Below are 26,662 nucleotides of genomic sequence, written 5' to 3'. Positions count from 1 at the left end.
ATTTTTACATTATTTTTACGAAATATACATAAACTGGAGATAACTTCTGAACATTTATTTAAATTGGATCACAATACAAATAGAACTACCACAAACGTAATATAAGCCAGCATCGCGCGACTCACGTGGCTTTAATTATACAATTATCTTTTTGCTCTTGCACGCCAAGTTACTAAGGCAAAACCCATCGGGTTTAAACAGACGATTTTATCGATTAAATTATTCTTTTCCGTTCTTTGAATTTGCTGTTCGAAAAGAGAGCAAAAATAATAGAATATAAAGAAGTAATATCAAATATTTGTAATTCTTATTATTTTCTTTCATTTTCTTTATCATTTCTCCTCTCCTTTCTTAAATGACTGATTCGTTAATTGAAAGAACAATGCTCTTTGCACTTATTCTTGCGAACATTACAAAAGAACACGTTACATTTTCTGCGCCACCTTGGAAAGGATGATTTCAACGACCTTTCTCGCTTATCGGAGATTATTTTGCGAAACATATCTAACGATTGTGTCATATAGTGATATAGTAAATCATAGAACATATCGTATGACAATAAAAACATGTTTAACTACGTCGCGTTTGTTCAGATAAATTTTCCTTTCATATGGAATAGAGACGCATGGAATTTTTGAATCCATCAATCAAGCTGTCCAAACAACAGCTCAAACAGGTCTATAAATTAAATATTATAGAGAAGCGATGATGTTATAAACACTATTTCTCATGATTTACGATTTACGTCATCTTATTGCGATGATTCTTCTTATAAAAGTTTGAATTGAATATTGATCGTGGGCTTATGTAATCGATCAGTCAGGCCTCTGAGAGGCTCAATTGTATCATAATCAAGACAGAGCAAAAAATCGAATATTTTCCGAAATCAATTTCCTCGAAGCAAGAGGAACAGAGGAGGAAAACGAGAAGAACGCTTTGTTCGCCGTAATTAGCAATGCAGTTAGTTAACTTCGCGTTAACGATCAACAAATTGGTGGCCATTCCTTTTAACTCGTGGTAACTTACACGCTTCGCGTACTTTGACAGCAGCTTTTGTTCCTTTGTCTTGCGGCCGATACAGGAAATATCATGTCCACCCTGACCTTACGTTCGCGATACCAGCCAGATACTCGTTGAAAACGGCCGAAACTCCTGCGAAGCTAACGGCCATTGTCTTCACGGAAATCTCGATTGGCGATGGTCAAAGAATCCAAGTACTCGTAAAAGTTCCATCGTTTCGTAGATTTATTGTCAAATTTCTACCCTTTCCTTTTCTCCGTTTCTTAAAACAATTACTTCCTGTTGGATACTAGACGCTCCTCTGATAGCCGTTTTGATTAAACGACTCGCAACAAAAACGGCCCTTGTCCATGTTTGCCTTTTTCTCAGGAATTTGGAAGAATACTGACATCTTTAATTGTTAATCAATACTTTACAATATTTTATATCTTTAACATAATATTCACCGTACTATACAACTACATCGTGAACTGTTTACTATTTACTATTTACTATTTAACTTTGATTTGACAATAAATAAAAACAGAACATTTCTCATAATCCATATATGCTAGGTGCATTATTGCCTAAAAAAGAAAACAAAATGAACTATACATTTCCACTTCTTATCTTCAATACGAAGTCTAATTAGTTTCGAAGCGGCAAGTTTTGCCAATATCTATTTACCTAGTTTATGCGAGTTCTAGGAATCATCGCCTGTAAACATGAAATCTGATAGGCGGTTAATGAAATTTACCTTTAGCTCTTCGTTACCGTGATCATCGACTCAACAGAATGCCTCTGCCGAGCATATTATATTAATATGCTATTTTATACTCGCAGCATAATTATCTATTACCTCTTTGATCTTTATTCAAACATCATTACATACCAATATACCCATACATCAGTTGATCGAGGAGTAAAATATCAAGCATAAATATTATCAACACATTCTACGTATAACAATCAGAAAGAAAATCATTTGATTTTATCTTCCATGTGAACTCTGATCAACTTCCGGAAAACCATTAGTATTTTTCGAATCCGTAGCAGAAGGACACTTATCGGACGAAAGCTGTTGTTGGTTCTTCATCCGTTGCTTGTTGTAGTCATGGCTGGCTTCTCTCGCCTGTCGATATTCCAACGAGCTCATGTACTCCGTCACCTTGATCGCGAAAGAGGGAAAAGAGTTACAAGGTCAGGCCGTATCGTAAGAGCACAAAGCTCGTCTCACCGAACTAATTAAAGTTTCCTGTTTTTAAGGCTCGTCCGAATCGACGTTGCGTGACAAATGACCTGCTTTTTAGGCTGTTCGAACGATTTCTGGACGACGCGAGAAACGAGGGCTCCGTCCTTCTTCATACACACAACGCATAACATTGCAATACATACGTATTTGCACGGATAACCACGTCTATAGTTCACCCTTTTACCGAAGTAGGGTCATTGCTGATTAGATATCGACAGCTTAATAATCGAGCTGATTGATCTCGCAACGCTGGTACGGTCAATCAGCACGGAATATGCGGATTAATGCGAAATAGCAAGAACACGTTTGATCGAGAACACATAGGAAACGTCCTTTCCTCCTTTTCCGTTTCTTTTCTTTTCATGGGTACTGTCCGTGTTGTACAGGATGTTTCAGAAAATCGATACCGAATTTCAGAAGTATATAGTTCTGATTATAACAGAGATAAGTCTTAATAAGCTTTGGTTCAAACATCGTTAGTTTTGTTAGCTATGTACAAGACTTTTTCAACTGCGAGATTGTAAAAGCATAAGAAACTTCATTGCATGTTTATCGTGCATAAATCATTAGATTAAGCGTAATAAACACATTATTATTATATAATTGTACTGATACCGCGTATTGTTGGTAACAGTAATAAAATAACAATGCTTTCCACTTTAATGTTATAGCATTCGCGCGCGTATATTTCACAGTTATATCATAATTTACTTTTACATTATTTAGTTAATTGCAATGAGAAAACATGCTGATACGACTGTTACAGTGAATGGATATCATATCAAACGGTAGCTCGTGAAATTATTTGTATTATGTGTGTTACATAAAAGACTTAAAAATTTCCTTGTAATTAAATATCGTGTACCTTCTGTATAAATCTCCAGATTAATGTCAAATTTTGTCATCATAATCACGATAGCCACGTCTCATTATACTGCCAATGAAATTTTTAAATATTTTATATAATACATACAATATACGTATATAGAAGTTTTCTCTAATTTTTCATGTATTTTCATGAGCCACCGTATGCTATAGACAGAGATAAATAATATGAATTTCGCTGATGAAAACACCGTATAACTTCCTCGTTCGACTCATACTTATTAAATTTTACTATATACGTACTCCTGAAGTTTGAAGCCAACTTTCAGAAACATGCTGTATGGGTAACTATTGCGGATCTACGCGCGTACGTATACGAACATTATCGCGTTTTTCGGTTTAATTCGCTTACTTGCCATTTAACCGCGATAGATTTTCATCTACTGTTTGCGATCTCTCCGGCATCGAGGCTAGCGGGATTCGTAGCGGTAAAGGACGATTAATATAGGCAGAAATCGTACGCCGCGATAATTGGTTTTTATCCAGAGGAAACTCGGCCAGATACGGAAAGAACGATAATGCGTTATGTAATCGATGAGAAGTTTGATATCGAAGAGAGTAGTGCATCTTCCCGGTGATAAAGTGAAAAAGTAATCGATTCACGCCTCCGGCTGATCACCAGACATCGCGTTATCTTATAGAGTCGTTAAATCAGGTCAGAAATATACCTGTTCGAATTCTAAAAACGACTGATTGCCTTATATCGAGAGTAACTATCGTCACGCATTTCTTCAGTAGACTAAAGCCTTCTGTTTCTTAAAGCCAAATCGATCGAAAAATTCGTGAAATAAATTCAACACATCCGTTTCCTGTTGTTAATTAAATATCGAATCGCTGTTTGGCCTCGTTATATGTATATACTACTGTTAAAAAGTATTCGGATGCTTAGTTATTTTTGACAAGATGTATTTTAATTAGAAAATTAAAGATAAATTGAAATGATTTTAGTCTTTAGATAAGTATAGTAATATATTGTAACGCGATTAAATTGGTTATCAAAAGTCACTATTTTATAAATCTTTACGAACTAGTTTGTTACTCATACGCTCTGAATTTCTGAATTAGAAATCAAATCAAGAAGAGTTTTCTACGCTGATATAAAAACTTCGGATATTAACATAAACATTAATGTCTAAATAGTAAATGTGTTTAGTAATATACATAATAAATTGCAAAATATATTACACTTGCAATAAATATCTTGCAATTTTTATAGAAATGTTTTTCTAATTTAATCAATATAGTCACGACAGTACTCGTGAAATTTCAAAACGTTGAATATACGATATATTGATAAAAGTTTTCTATAGTGAATGTTCAAGTATATAAATTCACAAGTCGCTATATGTATGTACCTACATGAATACATTGACTGAAATTCAACGTTGAGTGCGTATCGTAACGCGCATTGTGACAGTATGTATTTTAATTGTCGTATCACGGGAGCGCTATATAAATCGCGGTTCAAATACGTACAACGCATCGCGTGATATAAACATCTGATATCTGAACTTGGATCAGCGATGCAACCACGCTGGGGCGTGTTAGATTTTCCACACGCGAATACCAAAGAAGTACGTGAATCAGAGATAAATACCGAGGAAACACACCGAACCGAATCAAGAAAGTTTCGTCGAACGGTATGATAATTAATTGTGCATTGCCCGCTATAAATCTCGTCCATCTGGCCAAGCCTTAAACGAAACTTCTATGTAAAACACTTCACACGATCAATGCGCTCCCTAATGAGCGGATGAATTAATGACGTCAGATGCTAGCTAGTCATTCCGATAATGCGAGTTGCCAACAATTAAATTGAACGATGATTCATAACTTAGTTAAACTCGCATGGCATGTTTTATTCTTTCCCTATTGCAATTTTCTTTAGGGACTGATGTTTACGTCTTTATTATTATTAGGAGCTAATTAATCAATTATAGGTGAGTGGTGATTGCATGAAGGGAAATAAAAGAAAGTGCAATCCCTGATCACCGAATTAAAAGTGTTCGAAACTTTCTGTATTTCTCGCTTTTTTAATCGAATTGAAATTTGCATGAGCAAATTTTAATAGCTAAATTTATTAATTACTGCGATTTTTTATATACACATACATGTTGATAATTTGTTTTCTTTCTTTACCTTCATTACAGTATGCTTCATGTATATTGTTGTGTTATATATTTTATGTTCTTATTGTTTTGCTAAATATGTTGGTCAACGATGAATAAATAATTTAACTGTGCTCCAGAAATTGTCAATGGCATTCAAGTCAGATGAATTGCCTGACCTGGGAATACCAAAATATTTTTTGACATGGTGTAATTATAAATTAAATAAAATGAAATACTCGTAATCGTGTAGATATGTATTAATAATTTGGACAATCAAAAATAATTTGTGTGAGTGTGTATGTATAAGACATATTACAGTTAGAAAAGTGCATATGGTTCTAATTCGATGACCAGGGACTGTAATTTTATAGGATTCGAAATGATATGGTTACCTCTTTTTCGTATTTCATGTGACCCTTTAATATTCCGTATGAAATCATACCAATGATGGTCAAGAGGATCATTCGTTGCATTTGAATCTTGTTGGAAGACCACTTAAATGTAACCATGATATGACTGGAATTTATAAGAATGATACCCGGTATATAAAACTGTGTGCAGTTTATTTACAAAAAAATAAAGTTCTTACTTTTACAAACATTGCTGTGTCTGATGTTAACAATCAATGCTAATTAAAGAAATGAGAAATCGCTTTTACGGCAACTGAGAATTTACCTCTTCATCGCGTGACCAAATGCAAATCGCAGTCAATTTCAAGATCGATATCGTCACTATCTATCGCTATATTCAGTGTTATTAATTTAGAAGCACAAATATAGAAACTTTCTATTTGTAAACAGAAATGAAAATAGAATGTTGTGTGGTTTCCAAATCGCAACATAAAATATAAAAAAATTATGGTTCATTATATATCGATATAAATTGCGTGTCATGCATGATGTTGCATATAATGTAATGTAATTTTAATCTCGTACACGTAACAATTTTATCGTAATTCTAGTGTCGTTTAATGCCACACGTGTTCATTGATGGAAGACATGTAGATACAGATTTTCACCTTTACTTGCACAACATTAGACTTATTGTTTGTCATTAATTACTTATATTTATTTTTTATTTTATCTCTCATGAGACAATATCTATTTCTAGCACGACATAATCATCGAATCGTATTCAAGATTTTTCACTGAAATAACACTTCTTCGAACGGCGAAAGATCTACCGTAGGTAAATATCTAAAACGAGAACATGTTATAAACAGAACTTTTATTTTTAGCAATCATTCGCTAATTTATTCACTTTATTTTCTTCAACTTGCCAAATTGATAATATTTTACATACATACATATACAAAGATATGTAAACTATAAGTCATTAAACACACGCGATTATAATAAAGACATCTTGTACGTGTAGCTTGCAAGTATTTCCACTAGATGGCGGTGAAATCTGGGCAAGATGGCGTCCGGTCAATAGACGAAGAGCAGAGGGAGGCCGGAGGCGCTCTCGAGGTTCGTGGGTGTTCTCAGCCCGGAGCTGGAGAGCCTTTGAGGCCGTTTATCATTGATATTTTTTCTCCACCGTAGTAAAACGATCGACACGCGAGTGAAACGTAAAAATGTTTCGTGAGGGAGTGCGCGTTACATATATGTCGGCTTGAACGTGCCGTGTTTCTCGAACTCGAAAGATGCTGCCATGTAAAGCGACGACAGAGGAGGTGCCTTCGCGAAACTGTCAGGAAGATCGTCGTCGTCGTACGTGAGTCAGTGCGCTCGGTCGATTGAAAGAAGGCACGCACGTACAAAATGGCTTCAGGCGACAATGTGGACGTGATCGAAGTGGTCGAGACAAGCTTCTCTGGCCCGGCACAGGCCACGGAGGATCATCTCAGACCGGAACAGTACGCGGACGAGGACAGTGAGTAGCCCTTTATCCACGTTAAAACTCCTTTGTTAGTTCTCGGACAAGTGTCACGACTTAACCTATAAAAGCAACGCGATTTCAAACGCCTATAACAACGGGTATCGTTTCTCGCGGTGTGCGGGGCATTTGCGCCGCGAGACGTGACGAGATAGGCGTGATCGATCGATTTTACCCGATCGGATTTTCGTTTCGCTTCCGCATGCCCGCACTACGTTCCGTCCTTTGTTAAGTCGCCAACCGGACAACCCAGTATGCTCTTTCAGGGCTACACTGTGCTTAATCCAGTTCGCTATTTGACAGCTGATGGGTGTCGCCAGTCGTACCGTATAGTGGCAGCAAGCTTCTAAAAATCGTACTTATCTGTCAGACATACTTCTCCAAATTTTTTTTTTATAAATCATTCTTAAAACGCCTTGAAAGTACGACTAATTTTTCTTCCCGCTATCGCGTTACAAACACAAAGAAGACGACTACCGAATGAACTTTCACGAAAATAACATCGGTCCGAGTATGAATGAAAGTTGTACGTGGAAAACTGAGTTCTCAAACAGAAAAAAGTTGAATGAATCTACCTTGTGAAGCCTTGTACAGGGGCTGAAATTTAGTGGTAACGGGAGCAACGGTACTAAGACTTACATATGTCAATAGTGAATCCGCGTCGCAATCACCGTGTGCACGACTTTCGTTTTTGAACTCGGTTAACGTTCCACTTTCTCGCTTCTTTCCCGGAATACACGCGATTGACTCGGCTGGTCATTTTAAGCGTGCGATCTTTCTTTCTTTACATGCATGGTTCCTTCGATATTACTCACATTAGAAACGGGACTTTCGTTCGTTCCGACGCCAACGTAATATGTGTACATATATATATTACGGTGTGCACGTCGAGAATCGACTGTTACGTGACCTTATTTCGTATAACAAACATGTTGTTTTCGATCTGTTACAGGTAAATCTACAGGGGATAAGGTGACAACATTTGAGGTAAGTAAAAAATGCACAAATCTCGCCTTTTTTTTCGATACGGTGTGATATCCCTGAACAAATTTTTGTCCCACGCGCGTTCTGTAGATATTAACATTGACACTTGCATGCTCTAACTCAGTATACGATGGACGAAAGCCGGAGATAAGTAATAAACACTTTTACGTAGGCATCGCTATCAAAATTCTCGTGGCAACTTCCAACTTGGCGACTATCATCCTTACGTTCTAATCATTTATTTTTTTATAAATTTAACAACGATTAAATTATTAAAAATTCTTGTTTACAAATCATAGTGCAGGTCATATATACGAGATATGAAAATTTGCATCATATGAAACTAATGTTGCGCAAAATCCTTCTAAATATACTGCCCTCCTTAATTTTATATATCATTCTTTCATTTTTTAAGATACGAACCACACATTTGCTAAATCGATTGACTCCACAAAGCAGAAAGTAAAGAATATTGATGAAATTATATAAGATAAGCATCAATACTTTGCTACTAAAATTTCAAAGATTTCAAAAAGTCGAGTTAATCACTTTAACCTGTGAGTGGTTTGTGTATATATTAAAGTATGTGGAATTTCCTTATACCTCTAAAGTAAAATTATATTATACAGACTCTTGCGAAGTAATTAAAAACAAAAAGTTTTCTGCAGTTTCGAAATGATAAATATAAAGCATTTTAAGTAATGAGAACAATATTCATTTAAAACTGGTGTTATAATATAACAAGCAATAAATGTAATAGAACGTTATATAAAAGAACGCGCTCCTTAATCATGTAACGCGCGTGCATGTTTAAACGCTTGAATCCCGTGCAATTTATTTTCAAGCAAAAAAAGAATCAGCGCCCGGTAACATAGTAACGTTCTCAAACACGGAACTATGCTTCACAGATGCAGGTGAACATTATGTAAGAAAAATCCTCGCTATCTCTCTGCTGCTTCTATATTTTCACATGTTTATTTCATTTGAATGCATCGTTTCACTCAACAATGTCAATTTTGCCGCGTCTCGTGTCATCTCTGAACAATCGATCGATACAGAACGCCTCGATTCTTTTCGATTATACAGCCCATACAACCATTCATCATCCGTTTCATTCACGATCGACATTTCGATTGTCAAGATCGAAGATTCTATATTCGCGCCAGCACGTGTTAATCGATTTATCTTCGATGCGTATCGCGACTATAGTCGATAAACGAGACAGATACTCGCTAGTTCTCAGATCGATTATATCGTTGTCTTATCGAGTATTATCATCTATTATAACGTTCGCCGAGATTTTCTGGGAAGAAACGCGCGGAAACGTTCCGACAATTGAAATCATTGATTCGAAATAGCAACGTTTTCAGTAAGATGGTTGAATTCATCTTGCGATGAGTTGTATTATGTGTACCACCGGTCTCTAGAGGCAAGAATAGTTGTGTAATTATTCATTCGAATGACGCATGCCCGTGTATTTCTTCTTCGGTGCTTCTTCTCGCGCCTCGGTGGACAGTGAACATTCGACGCGACGTTCGAGCTCGCTCCCATTTAACAAACTTAAGAGAAACTTAAAATAAAGAATCTTTAAGCGTTGAGGTTATGGAGGGCAAAGTGAACGCGAGTAAAGTAATTTTCCTGCGCTATCTTGTTTTCGAGATTAATCATTTACATCCATATTTTCAGCTTTCGTTCACTAATCTATTATTCACTAATTTTAGCATATTTTAACATTTAGTTCCGTGATTAAATACAGGCGAGTAGAATTTTTTTTCGTAACTTGTAGATTAGAGATGTACGTACAATGTTTGTAGTGTTAGAATAGAATGACGCATCTTTTTTTTTTACAGAGTTCGGTAAATCAACATGGCACCGCGGGGCCCAAGACCCCTGTGGGGGTGTCGAGGAACAAATCGGAACGAGAGAGAAAGATCGGCCACAGGAGAGTTGGAGTGGGAGGTGAAATCACGTACAAAAAGGTATTTTGAAGAAGTACAGAAATATCGTGTTTTATCGTTTCGTAAATAGTCTGATAAAATAAGGTAACAGGATAAATAGATAAAACCCATTAAGCAACTTATTGTTAAAATGATAACTAGAAAGGAAATAGATGCCAAGATTAATAATAACACATTCCCTTGGAACATGAACTTGATGAATAACAACAAAAGTGAAAAATTATTATTAATCTAAAAATACATTAAACTCAGGGTCAAATTAAACTAAGTTTTATTATTGTGTTTTATTCACTGTGTAGATCCAAACGACACAAATCATGGGTTCCATCCAGCTAGGCATCCAACACGCAGTCGGTGGTTTGGCTAGTAAACCAGAGCGTGATTTACTGATGCAAGATTTCATGACTGTAGAAACGACGAACTTCCCGAGCGAGGGATCCAATCACACTCCAGCTCATCATTTTTCGGAGTTTAAGTTCAAAAATTACGCACCTATTGCATTTCGTTACTTTCGGGATCTCTTTGGCATTCAACCGGATGACTTTTTGGTAAATATAAATTGGTCTACGTATATTTGTGTTATTTTCTTTCGTTATCGTAAATGAGTTAAGAAAGAATACAGTAGATTTTAAATTCCGTATGTTTCTGCCCGTAAACGGTCGTCGTCTTATTTGTTTGCTAATTAGCGTACATCTAACGACACCATTTGAATATTCAGATGTCGATGTGTAGCGCTCCGTTACGCGAATTATCAAACCCCGGCGCTAGTGGAAGTATCTTTTACCTAACAGATGATGACGAGTTCATCATAAAGACTGTACAACACAAAGAAGGAGAATTTTTACAGACGCTTCTTCCAGGATATTATATGGTGAGATCGAATATCTTTTTAAATATAATGTAGCTTTATATCAAAGATTATCATTGAAGAAACAATTTTTATTTGTAGAATCTAAATCAAAATCCAAGGACATTATTGCCAAAGTTCTTTGGATTATATTGCTATCGGTGTAATAGTAAAAATGTTAGATTAGTCGCTATGAATAATCTTCTGCCCTCGTCGGTGAAATTGCATCAAAAGTATGACTTAAAAGGATCAACATACAAAAGAAAGGTTCATAACTTTGAAATATTTATATCAGCTTTGTGAACAGTTTTCCAACGAATGTAATGAAATATTCCTGTGATTTGTAGGCATCGAAATCAGAAAGATCTAAATCTTCTCCAACATACAAAGATTTAGATTTCATGGAACACCATCCAGAAGGGATCTTTTTGGAGGCGGACACGTATAGTGCCCTAGTTAAAACTATTCAAAGAGATTGTCGGGTGTTGGAAAGCTTTAAAATCATGGATTACTCTTTACTCGTTGGTCTTCATAACCTCGACCAGGCTGCAAGAGAAAAAGCGGTAGATATAATAGAAGTTATACGAAAATATTATTACTCGTTATCAAGGATATAAAGCACAATTTTTTCTGTCATAGCAGGAGCAGAGATTATCAGCGAGTGCGGAGGAAGAAGTTGGCGAAGTGGGAGGTGAGACTACAGCACTTACTCAAGCAGAAAAAGAACGGGAACGAGAGGACAGAATAGGAGCCAGCGCTCTGAACCGATCACGAAGCATAAATCGACAAAGGTTGGTTGCGCACAGTACCGCTATGGAGAGTATTCAGGCTGAAAGCGAGCCGATAGACGAGGAGGACGATGTACCGTGAGTATCGTGTTTTCATTTCCTCGCACGACGATTGTATACAAAACGAGTGCTCTAGTAACGTGATTTTAATTATGTTCGTGTTCCTAGCAGTCCAGGTGGAATTCCTGCTCGTAATGCCCGCGGCGAACGCCTTCTACTTTTCCTTGGTATTATTGATATTTTGCAAAGTTACAGGCTTAAGAAAAAATTAGAACATACTTGGAAGTCAATGATACACGATGGTGTAAGTTCTATAGACCTCCTTTATTTTTCCTATGATGATCGATCTTTCTATAATTGTTTATAAATAAACGTACTATATTGCCATTCATTTTCATTTACTGTTTTGTATATATCTTAAAAAATGTGAACTATCTTTGTTTGCAGGATACTGTGTCTGTACATCGGCCAGGTTTTTACGCGCAACGTTTCCAAGATTTCATGGCGAAGACAGTATTCAAGAAAATACCGTCACGTAAGTACCATCCTAATCAGCCTCTTCTAACAAATTTGACCTCAATGTTAACACTGAACAAGGCTCATTTTTAATTTGTAAGCAATTTTTTTAATGAGTTACTTACCGTTATATTTTTGGGTTCATTAATATTGACTGACGTTTCTCGTAGTATCTCGTCAAATCGATTTAGCTATATGTCGTATAAAGCGTTAAGTACAAGAAAAATGTTAAGCTTTAAGTAGAAATTATAACGACAAGTATTTTTATCACCAGCTGAACGTGATTAATTGAATTTTTCTGTTTATAGTAATAGCATCAATTACTGTGATTCAACTACATTATAAACAATACAATGTTATCGCATAGTACTTTTTACAAAAAAAAAAAAATGAAAAAATCTTTGAAACATATTTTAAATGTATGGATAGGTAAATGGGGGTGAACGAGAGTTCGGAAAAATTAAATTTCTAAGGGTAAAACGCTCAAAAATGTATGATACTTATATATTTACGTGCATAATTCTGCCATTTACAATTAAGTAGCGATGTAATGATCTTGTTTAAGATTTCAATTTGTATAGAACCGTAAGCCATAAGCTAGAGTTACGTATAATTATATATATTTTTTAGCTTTCTTATTATATAAGCGCTATCACTGAACGTTTAAATTTATTTATTCGATTCAGTGAAACATTATTTTATTTGTTCGTAATGCATGATAAGTTCACTATCGAATCGTATTATCAGCGGATCATTCGATTATGTAAATTTTTAATTCCATCGATTCCATTTACACATATCATTCCATTATTTTTATTTTTCGGTCTATTTTCGATTTTTTTTTTTCCACTGAGAAAAGAAAAGAGCTATTCGAAGCGAGAATGAGCGAATATCAATTTCTTTCTATCATACTATTTATCACAGATAAATTTAGCCGTCCAAAAAGATTCTAATAATCGTAATAGTGACTTAAGGTAATTAAGTGACTGCAGAGAATGCGATAAATCCCGTGCGGATATCCGAAAACTATGTACGCATTTTTGACTGCGTCTCATATCGAATTTTAGGAAAGTTTTTAAAATGAAATTGTGTTTTATGTGTACGTATAGTATATATGTGACAATATTAATTAATGTTCGGAGAATGTAGTTGGCAGCCTCAACGTCGATTTTTCGGATACCTGCATCTCCTTGACAAAGCAACGCTGTCGATCAAATATCCTGGATTTATTGAATGTCAGTTGGTCACTTTTGGGTTTTGTATTGTGGTGTAACTAATTGCTAACACGGCACACATATTTCTTAATATTTTTTTAATTTCGTTCAATTTCATAACGTTCTTTCAATTCGTTTTTCATTATTTTGCTCGTTTTAACATTCGATCTCATTATTCACTTCGCATTTCGTTTTGGAAACAATCATTTCTTATCTTGAGATGTTTAGTAAAAATGCCATTTTTCACGAGTATAAAGTAATCAATCCACTGGTGTCCACACACGTAGCTGAGTATTTTGTTGCTAGTAATTCCGCTAATGTCGAGCAAAATTTTGCTAAGTAACGCACGTAGATTATCGAAGCATCTCGAGAAACACTAGTAGCGATTACGATCGAATCATATATAGAAAAAAGAAAAGACGAATCGATAATAAAACATGAGCTTTTTGTGGGAAGCGCACATTGTAAAGACAATTCCGTAACATTTAACGTAAAGACATTTCTGACTCTGGAACGTAACCGTCCCATATGAATAGAATCTTTAACGACATATGCCCTACGTGATTTTCAGTCAAGTTTTCCCATCGTCGAAGTTCCTTAATCGTTGTCGTATGAACGTGCCAAAGTTTTGTAAAACTATATCCACGTGTTCCTAGTAGTGTACAAAATAGTAAATGGGTCGGGATTACAGAGGTTTCTATTTTACGAACACGCGACAGAGCAATCACTGACGACTTGCTGAAGCCTGCTATCAAAACAATGTCATAGATCGCACAAAATTCTTATAACAATCTATATAATAATAAATATAAAAATCGTATAGTATTAGTAATTGTGAAATTTGTTAATGATATGCAGTTCCAAAGAAGAAAGATTATACACTTTTTATATACATATTTACCGTAATCATTTTTAAGTATCACTGACAGTTATACAATATGAAATAATTTTGTGCGATCCATTGTAAAGTTTAAAACAATCCTTTACGGCGTGTATAGTCGAGTATATTTTGGCAAAGCTAGTTAGTACGGTATGGATGTATCAGAGAGAGAGAGTACACGAGAGAGAATGTGAGAGAGAATTAAATGGTAGAAGTAGATACACATTCTTTTTTATTGTGAAAATATTCAGCTATCAGCTCAACGTGGACACCAATGTACATATTTATATATTTTGCAATAAACATTTTCGCTGTTTACAACTTCATTTCATTTATAAAGCCTACCCGTACATATTATATTTTATTTTGTCACTTTTTTCTCTCATCATCATTTATCATTCTGCTTTTATAATTTCTTTTTCTTTACCTACCGATATTCATTTTATCGATTAATATTCCCATTACTATTTACCATTACCATCACCGCTATATTACTGCTTTATTGCAACGTATACTATTATCAAACACTATCTCGTCGTCCGTTATAACTCTTCACGTTTCCTTCATCGTAGTCATGGGCTCATCTATAAGATTTTATTTTCTGCACTATACCGTCGCGTGACACTTTATGTACTGTCTTAAATAGCATATCATGCGATGTGTTTGTTGTTTGTGTTTAAACGTATATACGTTTGGGTTTTAATCGCCACCTGTTTACCACGTGTACTTTGCGATGCGATCACCTACTAAAGTACGGAATTCATGAAAGAACAAAAAGATCAACGAGACGATTTTCTATCGATCCCTCTTACCTCCGTCATCTTTTCGATACTGTAACAATATTCTTCCATCCCTTTGTTTTCTTTTTTTTTTTTTTTTCGTAGATCTTTCGTTCGATCGAAATGACCAATTTATTTGAATTACCATAAGTTTTGTACTTCGTTCTGAAGATACGTTACTAATAGATATCTCTCACGGGAATGTGGATTATTCGAACGAAAACGCGGAATTTGTTTGTATTACGCGATCTATTTATTACGGCACCATTATTAATCCATGTTCTTAAAAAATCACCTCGTTCAATGTGAACATAACGTGAGATATTATAGCTGAATTAAAAGTCAATCAAATTTGACTTAACATCGTTGAAATTAGTTAAGTAATGTTTAAGATGCGTGAACTCACGCCACAAACAGAAAGTTATTCCCTGAAAAACACGTTAGTGGGACTAACGAGCCGCTATTTCAAATGAAAAACAAATCGTGTTTCCGTGCTCTTACCATACGATTGATATTCGGATCACCGTTTTATAAATTAAAGTTTCACAAGTGAAAAGAATATACGTATAAGATCAAATAAATGTATTTACACGTTCGAATAATCAAGCTTTCATCGCGATGAGAATCTCCAATCGTTGAAATGTAAATTAACTCAAGATAGGATATATAAAAAGATAAACGATACACTGTATTTATTTGTTTAATCATTTAATCATTTAATTTACAAGATCATGAATGATACTCTTTTACCGTCGCATACTCCTTCTCTCTCTCTCTCTCTCTCTCTTTGTCTGTCTCTCTGTCTCTCTCTCATACACTCTCTCTCTCTCTCTCTCTGATCTACGATTCTATTTCGAGGCAAGACCGTAAACCACGCTTTCCTTTATGTTGCTATTTTGATTCTCGACAGTCCCTATGATCTATCGATCGTTTTAATAATTCCGGTATATATAAAAGATGTTTAAGTACGGAGTTAGCTAAATGTTGATGTTTCTGTGTCCCGTGCACTTCTTTTCGTGTCAACCCCCAATGACCTGATCTGACCTGCTACCGATCGAAACTCGAAAATCGAATACCAAAAGTGGACCTGCCTGAGATTAAGGGGAATCATCGCAAATTCCGTAACCTCGTCACCAGCTACATAGGTAACTTTGTCTGTCTGTTCGTCCGTCTGTCTGTCCATTTTTGTATAGTTGTACGTATAGTTGTGTTTTTTTTTATTTCTCTCTTAACTCTCCGTCTTTTTAACTTCTTTTTTTTTGTGTCTCTCTCTTAAATAAATTAACGTCGATCGTTTATATATGCTTGAATGCGTACACATTTTTCTCTCTCTTTCTGGTGTCGATCTGGTTTGTTGCTCCTTCGAGTCCCTTAAATTGCTCCACGATATTTTTCTATCGTCGTATTGCTGTTTTTTCTTTTTTTTTTTTTTTGTTATCGATTTTACCTTTGGTCTGTGTTTTATTTTATATTTCTTTGTTCTATATACTTACTGAACTATTTGTATCTGATCGAGTTTCAACTAATTTAGGCGCTTTTCTGTTTTTTCGCAAATACAGTCTTTGCTCAAAGTGAGTTTTTCTATATTGAAATTCAAGTAGCCACAGATACGTAGAACTTTCAGAGTACTGGTTTTTCCTAGATCATACCTGTATCTATTGTCTGGCATGTGAAACCAATCTTTTTTTAGCATTTGTGAATCGTAGATTTAAGATGTTACACACATTTACTTGTAAGTAAGAAAGATCGTAAATGTAAAATAATGCTTTCTTTGCAACCGTTATTTTCTTTTTTTTTTTTTTTTATCCAATCTTAACTTTAAAACGATTACATTCAAATGGAATTGCGTGTAACTGCAATCTGTTTCCCTTGAATATTGTATATAATGTTAATCTTCTGTGATATGCTTATTGTTTGTGGATTTGGAGTCTTCTTTTTGATTTTTCTTTTCCTTGTTACTTTACTTTTAATCTCTCTTTGTATCTTGCCAGTGTTCAATACTCACCGTCACTTTTTTCTTTCATAACTAGACACTCTTTTCCAAATAGAAAATTTACACTCGAAGAATTCATCTTTGCAACGCTTCTTTGATTGTCTTTCTCTTTTATATCTAACCGAATTTTCCAACACTATGTGAACACATGTATATACGTTTGATATTGCAAATGTAATTTTAGATAATTTATACATTGGATATGTGAAATGTGCTCCGAACATCTTTGCTGATTATATCGAGAAAAGCGTATTCCACGCTTGAAAAATAAATTCATAATTTATATATATGTATTTGTAGACATACTTAATACTTTAAATAATCTCGTATAGTTGGCAAAAGAAAGGAGTGCAGAAGTTGTAGAAAAAATTTGATCGAGTTTTCCGCCCTCGTTCTGATTTTCTCTATTGCTTTTTGCATCGTGAGGTCTGCGTGCCTGGTTCGAATTCTCTCCCTTTCTTGTTATCACTTTCTCACACTTTTCACTTTCCGTCCTTCTTTTTTAAGCTTCGACACGTTCACAATTTTTCAAGTACACCAAGTAATCACCCAACTCTTGATCAATGACCCTTTTTCTCCGCCAGAATCTAGGTCACCCTCCTCTCGAAAAGCATCTAAGGAACCACTATCCGATCCCATTTATAATCGCGATCGAGTTTTTATTATCGTACCGCCGATTTAGATGACGTATATCCGAATTTTCGTTAGGAACACTTTTGTCTAGAACATAATCCACACTATATATATTCGCATACTCACACATCAGCCCGTTTTTAGCTATGATAACCACGAATTTAAACCCAATATCGAAGGATACTCTCAAATTACGTATGCGTGTTGTGAAAAGCAGAACGACGGTGTTAAGTGCGCCTTTATTCGCTTATTTTTGCTGCAATCACAAAATTACAGAGTTACACCGAGTGTTCACAGTATTACGTATTATGGTTTTTCTTATGAGTGATAAATCTATGACGGAAGATAGAAGAGGACAAGGTGCAATTTAGTATTTCTTATGATAAGTAATATAGAATGGATCGAATATATATTTTTTTTTAAATCATGATTTAAGTCGTAATGACGAGACTATGGATGTTATTGATACAGCTACGTATAATTCTTCGTATATTATATGAAAGCGGTTATCGAAACGAATTCAACAGTCTATGACACATCTATCGGATAACAAATTTCTATTATTTTGAACGTTAAAGGCATAACAAGCAGCAAAGAACTCCAATGCATCGAATGTTATTCAATAATTGTCAACAACCTCTTATTTATTAAATTTAAGCTATTTAATCATAGCTTGCTCCATGACAAAACCAACACAAATTTCAGAAATCCATTTAGACCGTCATATTACGTATAAGAAATAGTACCATGTGCAATTTATACAATAATATTTCTACAAAAATTGTATCCTTTTCTGCATTTCTCATGAATTTATCAATTACACAGGAGAAAAACGCTGAGAAGTAATAGCATGAACACTATTTCTATGGTGCAATTGAAACCGTTTGAGAAAATTCTTCCCATAATCGACTCAACGATGCTGCAGAAAAGAAAAGAACGTCTGGTTGCGTGCCTTAGCTCTGCCGTTCGTTTCTCTCCCGTACATGAGAATAATTTCCCAGAGATCCGTAGCATATTGTCGAGACTCGCGGGCTCGTTCTAGTTAACTTTGTTGCCCGGATTCTAATCAGACCTGAACACAACGTATACAGCGATACAGTCTGATAGAAACCAATAGAAGCCGTGGTCACGCGTGTTCTAGCGATTAGAAATGTTCACCGATCGCTATCGATCGAACATTTGTGAACGTCTGTTCGCCACGATATGTCGCCATTGTGTCCATGTACGTATATATATATATATATACATATAGTAACGGACAAAAACCAGTTAAATGGTATGGAAATTACCATAATTTTACAAAAGGAAATCGTATTTGACAAGAACAGGCGATAGTCAGCAACGTACAATAGTAAAAAATATTTAATAGGAAAGTCACTAATACAAGCATATTTAGCAACTTTAAACTTTTCTCTGTCCGCTATTGTATGTACATACAGAGACATGTACAACAAAGAAAATGTAGCGTGTAGCACAAGTGACACACACGTAACTTTAACTCTCTGAAGATTATAGAAAGACTAAAAGGCCCTCTCGCTTTTAGATCGGTCAGATCGATAGTAAGAGGGAAAAATAGAAAAGCTTTCGGTGTTGTGTCAGCTTGACTATCGATATGTCGTAGACATTGGCGAGGAGATTAGATAAACAGACGAGGATAATTCCTCGTTTTGCAGTAGTAGTTTCGTTTGTGCCTACCCCTGTCCGATAACGTAGAGAGATCAAAGAAGCGTAGCTCCAGACGTTGTGGAGAAAAAGTTTATTAGACTTAGCCGTGACAAGCAGTGCTGTAGCGAGATTCACTTTACATGGGTGTTGATAGCAAGTAAATTGGAATTTTTAGTTAAAGAAAAATTGAATAGTTTACGCTTTGTGGTATGTGTAATATTCGACATTTTATTATAACATAATCAAAAACCTGTTGGCAATTTGGATGTAGTTTTATGCTTTAGTTATTGATAGTGTAATTAAGACTAGTCAAAATGATTGGTCTTTAAAAAATAGGATATTTGTATATTTATTGATTTATTACTTTCTTACAAAAGGAATTCTATGTTATGTAGTACATTTTTCGTATTATTAATCCATCTGGGACATAAACGAGGGTTGACACATTTATAAAATTGTAGAACCAGTCATTTTCACTGGTGTGATCCGAAATTTTCCTGACAATTGATATCATCGTATTGAATGATACGCAGTAAAAATTTAAAAAACGTGTGGCAAGTTGTAGAAAACGAGGAAACTGGTTAATTGGGGTTCGATAAACAAATCGCAGGACCCTTTTACACTTTGACAAGTACCAATCATTTTGACTGGTATTGCTATAAGTAGCTTTGATACAAAATTATTTTCAGTTCGAATACATAAAAAATAAAATAAAATTCGTTATATTATTCTTTTAGTTATCGTTACAAAAGTCATTACATCATTGCGGAAAAAAATATAACACGAAGCAGGAATTTTAAAATAAAATTGTAAAACCAGTCAATTTGGCTGGTGTGGTATTCCTAGTGTTAATACTAAATTAATATTTAATGATCAACAATTACTTGTCTATAATGAACAAGTAAATGTCGATGTTTCTTATCGATGGATATTGCTATAATTTGATATAACATAGTAGAAAATTATATTGATCACATTGACAGAATATTATCCCAAAATATACCTGTGATAAACAAATCGATATACAGGGTGATTGGTAACTGGTGGTACAAGCGGAAAGGGGGTGATTCTACGCGTAAAAAGAAGTCGAAAACATAGAATACAAATTTTTCGTTCGAGGCTTTGTTTTCGAGAAAATCGACTTTGAATTTTCGCTCGGTACGCGTGCACTTTATCACGTCTCGTTATAACGGATCTCACTGTAGATCGTTGTCTCGATGGAAAAATTAAAAAAAAAAATTAAAAAAAATTTTTATTCTATATTTTCGGTTTCTTTTTTCGCGTAGAAGCGTAGACGCGTTTTTCGCGTGAGATCCGTTATAACGTACCGCACGCGTACCCAGCGAAAATTCAAAGTCGATTTTCTCGAAAACAAAGCCTCGAACGAAAAATTTTTATTCTATATTTTCGACTTCTTTTTTCGCCTAGAATCACCCCCTTTCCGCTTGTACCACCAGTTACCAACCACCCTGTATACGATATATATCGATATATGTATATATACAAATAAATACAATGTCCCAAAAAATTCAAAAGGATCGACTGAAATATAATAAAATGTCGAGATAGGACCACAAAGGATTAATCGAGAGAGCTAGTGGAAAAGTGGTACAAGTGCATTTTTCTCGAAAATTAGATAAGTAGAAAAAACAATATAAACATACATATGATCTACACTTAACTGAACTTAATAATACCCCATGCAAGGCGCATTAATTGCGATACGGTGTTGCAGTAAATACGGTGCGAAAATAGAAAGTCCGTAACGCAATGGCACGTGCGTAATGCGTTTCGCGATATACACGGCGTACACGATGCCCAGCGAAGAACTTTTTCAAAACAAGTACGACGCTTCACGCATAAGCTAACACTTGCTACGGTACTGACGTCAGCTTTTGTAGCATTAACTCGTTTGATATCCCCCTTACGATACATAGGCACCGTTCTGAGACTTTTTTTTCCAATTAATCGTTCCGATTTCCATGAGTATTATCGATGTTCTTAATCCTGCACATCGATTCCATCTACATCGATTACAAAGGTACTAACAACATATTGATATGTGTTTCAGCGTTGAAACATTCCCCATCGAAGAGAAAAAGCATAACCAGGCCTCTCAGGCCCTTGGACGGCGACTTCGATTCAACCGGTGAGTTTGTTTGATGATTTCTATTTCCTAGACATTCATTCTTTTCCAATATCTGTTTCTAATTCGTTTCGTAAGCTTCAAGTGGTCTCGCGTGACCGCAGGTTTCGCGATTTCCGGACCATTTCAATGAGCCACGTCATTTTTATGATATTTTCTTATCGTTCGTTCTTTTTTTATTTCAAACACTTTGCACGTGTATTTCACGATTGATATACCTCAACAACAAGTTCTTCAGAAAAAGCAGCGAATTATTTGGAAGCTCAGCAGGAAATTATTTAACTTATAACAAATATGTTCTCTCTTGTTCTCTTCGTGTTTTTCTAACACGAGACTGAATTATTTCGATAATGTCAGTTTTGAATTACACTTTTGAATACCGCTTGCTTGCTATAATTGCAACATGGAGAAAATCGTTTTACAATTATTACAGTCGAGAAATTGGATCTGGTCCGAAAATCGCGCAAATGTTATACGAACGAATACTTTCCACGATTTTATTATTGGCTTTGCGCTGAATTTCACATGTGTAGCCAGGCACAGCGATCAGTGCAATAAACTTAGATCCGGCATACCAATGTTCCCCGTGTCCAAAACATTCACCACGATCCCTGTCAGTGTTGGCGCCACGAAATGCCATTGAACCACCATCCTCTATCAGCCGTTCCTTTTGACAAGATATTCTGCCGCTTTTACGAAGATTGCTCGCGCGTGCTTTCACGTGTTGATCACGTATGCCTGTTCGTATTTCGTGTTGGTAGGTAATCCATTATTTTACGATCCTATTAACCCTGCGGAAATCGCGGTTCATCTGATAGATACGTGCGAAGATATTGGATGTACATATCGTAAATAGAATATATTTCCACAATAATGAAAGTACAAAGACTGGGGAACTGAGAGGGGGAAGAGAAAAAAGCGTGGGTAAAAAGATAAAAGAGGAAGTTAAAAAAGAAGGAAAAATGGTGCGACGGAAGGGAGGGGTGTAGAGAAAAGGAAAGACAGGCTAGAAAGCAGGAATAAAAAAATAGAGAATGAGAAATTAAGGGAAAGGAAGAGAGGGGGAGCAGAGGGGAAGATTAATATGGACAAAAAGCAGAGAAGTAAAGGAAAAAATGATGAAGAGCGTCGAGTGGTGGAGTATAAACTGTGGAAGTTAGGGTTAAAGAAAAAGATAGAGAAACTAAACTACTAAGAGTAGCGCATATCTTCTTTATTCCTACTGATTTCATAGTATGTATAAGCAGAAATAATCTAATGTCTGTTTTAATAATCTATTTTTTGATGTTACTTCGTATCTACAATAAGAAAATTAAATATGCTTTATATATTTCATTCAGTTTTTAGATCGCAAGCTCCGCAGGGTTAAATTTGATCTCGTATGAGTAAAACTGGGAAATAGTATGGTTCCCATCGAGACAAACATTTTTTATTAGAATTTCATTCTCATTTCGCAATTGATTTGATCATTTTAAACTGGCAAAACAAACTATAAAGTAACGAAATCGCGTGACAATATCTCGTAAATCCGATACAATCGATAACATCGAAGAATTGAATAAATCGCCAGCAATAAAGAAAAAAACATCAAAGAATACAATTCAACTGTATCGTGAATTATTGCGTATCGAAAATATCGAGAATTTATGGCTTTATCCGCCTGTCAATCGTCCCATCAAAATCCGTTTGATTCTGTCTGCAGACGCAAATAACGTACGTATACAGCTTTCTATCGTGAATGTCAGTCGAATGCGCGCATTCCGACCATCGAATCCCTCTCTGTTTTGCCTCGAACGTCCCTTGCTCGAATCCCTGTTTTATTTCGGGACATCTTCGATCCGTGACTGGACAGAGAGACTTTGGAAATCGAAGAGCAATAAATCAACGTAGATGGTCTCTGTACGATCACGAACAATGAAAACAATGGGAACGTGGACGTGGTTTTGTAGAAAATGTCAAAAGAGAGAAAAAACGCGGAAGTTTCTCTGTCCGATCAAGAGTCGCACTCATGGTGATACGGTAATGGTACATGGTGTTGTATGGTGGTTTAGCGGTGCCGACAACCGGAACTTCGACAATGCATGCTACGTCACCCACGAAGGCTGGTGAGTCTCATACGATCATTTATTTTCCTAATATCCGTTTATTATCGTTGTCTCTCTTGTGTCGATTAAACGTCCAACGAAGAATCCTCGACATTTCTGTAACATCTAGTACGGTGAAAGAATAAGTGAGATAACAATAACAAGATACATGTAATAGGGATATTTGTGATAAAATTGAAAGAGATATCTAGAAATATTATTGAATCGATCACTATCACTGATAAAGCAGTCTCGAATGATAGCCATCCGTTGTTCTATTGTTACGTAAATACTTACATATTAATATTTTCTCTCTAAACGAGCGATGTCACGTTGCTTCGAAATTTTAAACGATCCAAACCCTCTTGCACAATAGCGCTAATATCGTTAACTAAAGTTTCCAAAGCCGCGAGAGTTACAAATTATCAAAACTAACAATTACTTTTGCGAAATAATGATTACCCTATTTTATTTAAAATTATGAAATAAAATCTTATAACCTGCATCTCCTAAGTCGTTGATTCACTAATAGGTATAATTAGAGTTGGCAAATTATTGCCCAGAGGAGCCCCGAAATGCGTTTCGTCGAAAGACATTTCATTTCCATCCAACTTAAATGAATCACCGCGAATATCAAACTCGCACGCGATACGAAGATTTTCGGTTGAACGACTTCTCGAAGCAACGTTGCACGATTCGTATCGCCACGCGACCTCTCACTCACCCAGCTTCTCTGTTTCTGTCTGCCCCATCTCTCTGTCTCTCTCTGTCTCTTTACCCGACTTGATCACCGTTGTCGCTGTACACGCAACCCTCGTGCACTCGATCTACCCGTTTCCGGCCACCATCGTACGACCTTGGAAACCGCCCATCCTGGACGACACAACGAAAACAGTAACCCCGACAGACGCTGCGATCAGCACGACCAGCACGGTGATGTCAACCGGTTCCGCGCCAATCGCCACCTCCACCCCCGTGAACTTCGCCGCGGGCCCGGTGAGTCCGCCTCCGTTGACCTTGGCCGCTGGTCCAGGCCTTTCTCATCACGAGCCACCGGTGACGACCTCAGCGGCCAAGGTCACGAGCTACCCAGCCGTCCTGAAGGGCAGGACCGCCGCCAGTCCACCGAATCCGAATCTGGTACCCTCCGGCAAGATTCCACCCCCTGTTCCTCCAAGAGGTACCGGTCAATCGAGGACCACGAGGTCCTCTGAGGAGCACCGTGGCCCTGGAACAGCCACCTCCACCACGTCCTCGATGACATCCAGCCGAGGTGACGAAGCAGCCATAATCACGAGATACCGCTTGCATGAAAGTTCGAGCATCCTGCACCATCTTCCCACACCCGATTACATTTCCACCGTTTCTGCTGCGTCCGCCGTCACTACTTCTACTACTACTTCTACTATCTACTCTGCCGCTACGTGTACTACCTCTTCTTTGCTGTTCTCCGCTGGTACCACCACTACCACCGCCACCTCGAACACCGCAAACTGTTACTCCGATTATAAAAATGCTACCGATACATTCACTACTTCTGTATCCACCACCGTCGATACCAACGTGTTGCATGCGCGTACATCAACTCCTGCACACCTACCCCCGCGATACGACAGTCTGATGTTCCACGATCGAACGACCGACCTGGCTGCAGCTGCCTTCCAAAGCATTCACGAGGAACCAACGCCTGTGCGTTGGAACGACCGTTGGCCGGCCGAGGACGTTTACGAAGAGGAGGAGGAATTCGTGAGCGTGGAGAAGGTCGATGGTTCGTACGTGATTAGAACCAGCCCTTATCCGTTCAGACCAGAGAGAGGGAACTTCAAGCGAAGAGAGAAAAATATTTCAACTAATCTTGAAGATTCCGTAGATAACGGAGAGAAGAGAACCACGAGCTCGAAGGCTGATCACATGGCCAAGTTCACGTACTTCTTGAACCCTGCGTCCAGACCAGAACTAATGAACTACAAAATGTCGCGGAAGGATAAGAAGCACTCGGAGACCTACTATGAGCTAATGAAGAGGAAGCAGAAGGAATTGGAATTCTCGATCACGACGATCACGACGATGGCGCAAAGAAGCAAGATCGAAGCTACCAAGATGGACAGATCGAATACTACGATAAGTAAACAAGAAGGGGATCCTGAGAAAAGGATCGAAGTTCAGAGGCTCATGGATCGGAGGAGGGATAGTAAATTGTTGAGAAAGATCAGAGAAAAGTCTGCTCAGAGAAGGAAGAAGTTGGCTCCTGAACCATCGCCAAAAGTGCAACCTTTCAGAGATCCAACGAGGGTGAATGATAATTTTGAATATTTTGAGAAGAAGAGGAAAATCGACACTGGTGAAACTGCGCCTTCGTCTTCGAAACCTGATTATGGGAATGAGGGGAATTTGTACCAGTCGACGAGTGATGTGAAAATGTTGGAAAATAAAGAAAACCAGATTGTTCTTAAGAGTGATACGAGAACCTTTTTGGTTACGAAAGTTGATGAAGAGGTTCCGATAAAATTAAAGAATATAGACATGGTTTATTCGTGCCAGAATGTGAGAAAAATTGATACCAGAAATAGTAAAACATTTATAGTACCTAATAAAGTTCAAGTAGATCGAGTATATGATCAAATATATGAAAAATCGAGATCGAATGCCAGATATAACGAACATTTGAAAAAGAGCAAGAATGAAAATTTTAATATTCTAAAATCTCTGACCAAGTTTGATAAATCGAAAGGCGAGTTTCAGGAGCATCCTTCAAACATTTTGATACCTAATACTTCCTTTTTACACGGCTACAGAAAGTCTCAAAAGGAGACCTTGTAACCAAGGAAAAAGCTAATGTTAAACTTAAACACTTTTTTTTTTATCGGTGTAAAGGGACCAAAATATGAAAATATCTAAGGGATCAATAGGATATTTAAAAAATGTACAACATGGAACACGATGATGCGAAGAATTAAAGGAAGTTTCAATTTGGAATCTGAAAATGAGAAACATACTCTGAATAGAGTATTACTCAATTAGCATATTCTAAAAAAAACTTTTCTCTC

The 26,662-nt window shown here is 36.5% G+C and overlaps 1 protein-coding gene and 1 long non-coding RNA gene across 13 annotated transcripts in view; one reads left to right on the top strand and one right to left on the bottom strand.

Moving 5' to 3' along the window:
• Positions 1-50: 50 nt before the first annotated feature.
• Positions 51-6,631, bottom strand: LOC143302956 (uncharacterized). Its single transcript, XR_013058842.1, has 4 exons — positions 6,508-6,631; positions 5,837-6,443; positions 5,640-5,763; positions 51-2,167 (listed from the first exon to the last, which is right to left on the bottom strand). It is a non-coding gene; the product is annotated as an uncharacterized LOC143302956 (long non-coding RNA).
• A 361-nt stretch (positions 6,632-6,992) lies between these two features.
• PIP5K59B (Phosphatidylinositol 4-phosphate 5-kinase 59B) overlaps positions 6,993-26,662 on the top strand; it is a 39,087-nt gene continuing 19,417 nt past the window's right edge. For 3 of the 12 annotated variants that reach the window (XM_076620280.1, XM_033347807.2, XM_076620279.1), the window contains exons 1-14: positions 6,993-7,125; positions 8,081-8,115; positions 9,963-10,091; positions 10,370-10,618; positions 10,789-10,941; positions 11,020-11,184; positions 11,265-11,480; positions 11,557-11,783; positions 11,874-12,009; positions 12,153-12,240; positions 16,177-16,239; positions 21,457-21,534; positions 23,583-23,636; positions 24,511-24,888. In XM_076620280.1, the coding sequence (XP_076476395.1) occupies positions 7,014-7,125; positions 8,081-8,115; positions 9,963-10,091; positions 10,370-10,618; positions 10,789-10,941; positions 11,020-11,184; positions 11,265-11,480; positions 11,557-11,783; positions 11,874-12,009; positions 12,153-12,240; positions 16,177-16,239; positions 21,457-21,534; positions 23,583-23,636; positions 24,511-24,888 (2,083 nt within the window). In that variant the 5' untranslated portion in view covers positions 6,993-7,013. The remainder of the gene's footprint in view (positions 7,126-8,080; positions 8,116-9,962; positions 10,092-10,369; positions 10,619-10,788; positions 10,942-11,019; positions 11,185-11,264; positions 11,481-11,556; positions 11,784-11,873; positions 12,010-12,152; positions 12,241-16,176; positions 16,240-21,456; positions 21,535-23,582; positions 23,637-24,510; positions 24,889-26,662) is intronic. The other 9 variants (XM_076620278.1, XM_076620282.1, XM_033347809.2 and 6 more) reach the window with 8 other exon arrangements.

The sequence above is a fragment of the Bombus vancouverensis genome, chromosome 7 (genome assembly GCF_051014615.1).
Source record: "Bombus vancouverensis nearcticus chromosome 7, iyBomVanc1_principal, whole genome shotgun sequence".
In the NCBI taxonomy this organism is placed as follows: Eukaryota; Metazoa; Arthropoda; class Insecta; order Hymenoptera; family Apidae; genus Bombus; species Bombus vancouverensis.
This window is presented reverse-complemented; position numbering and strand designations above follow the sequence as displayed.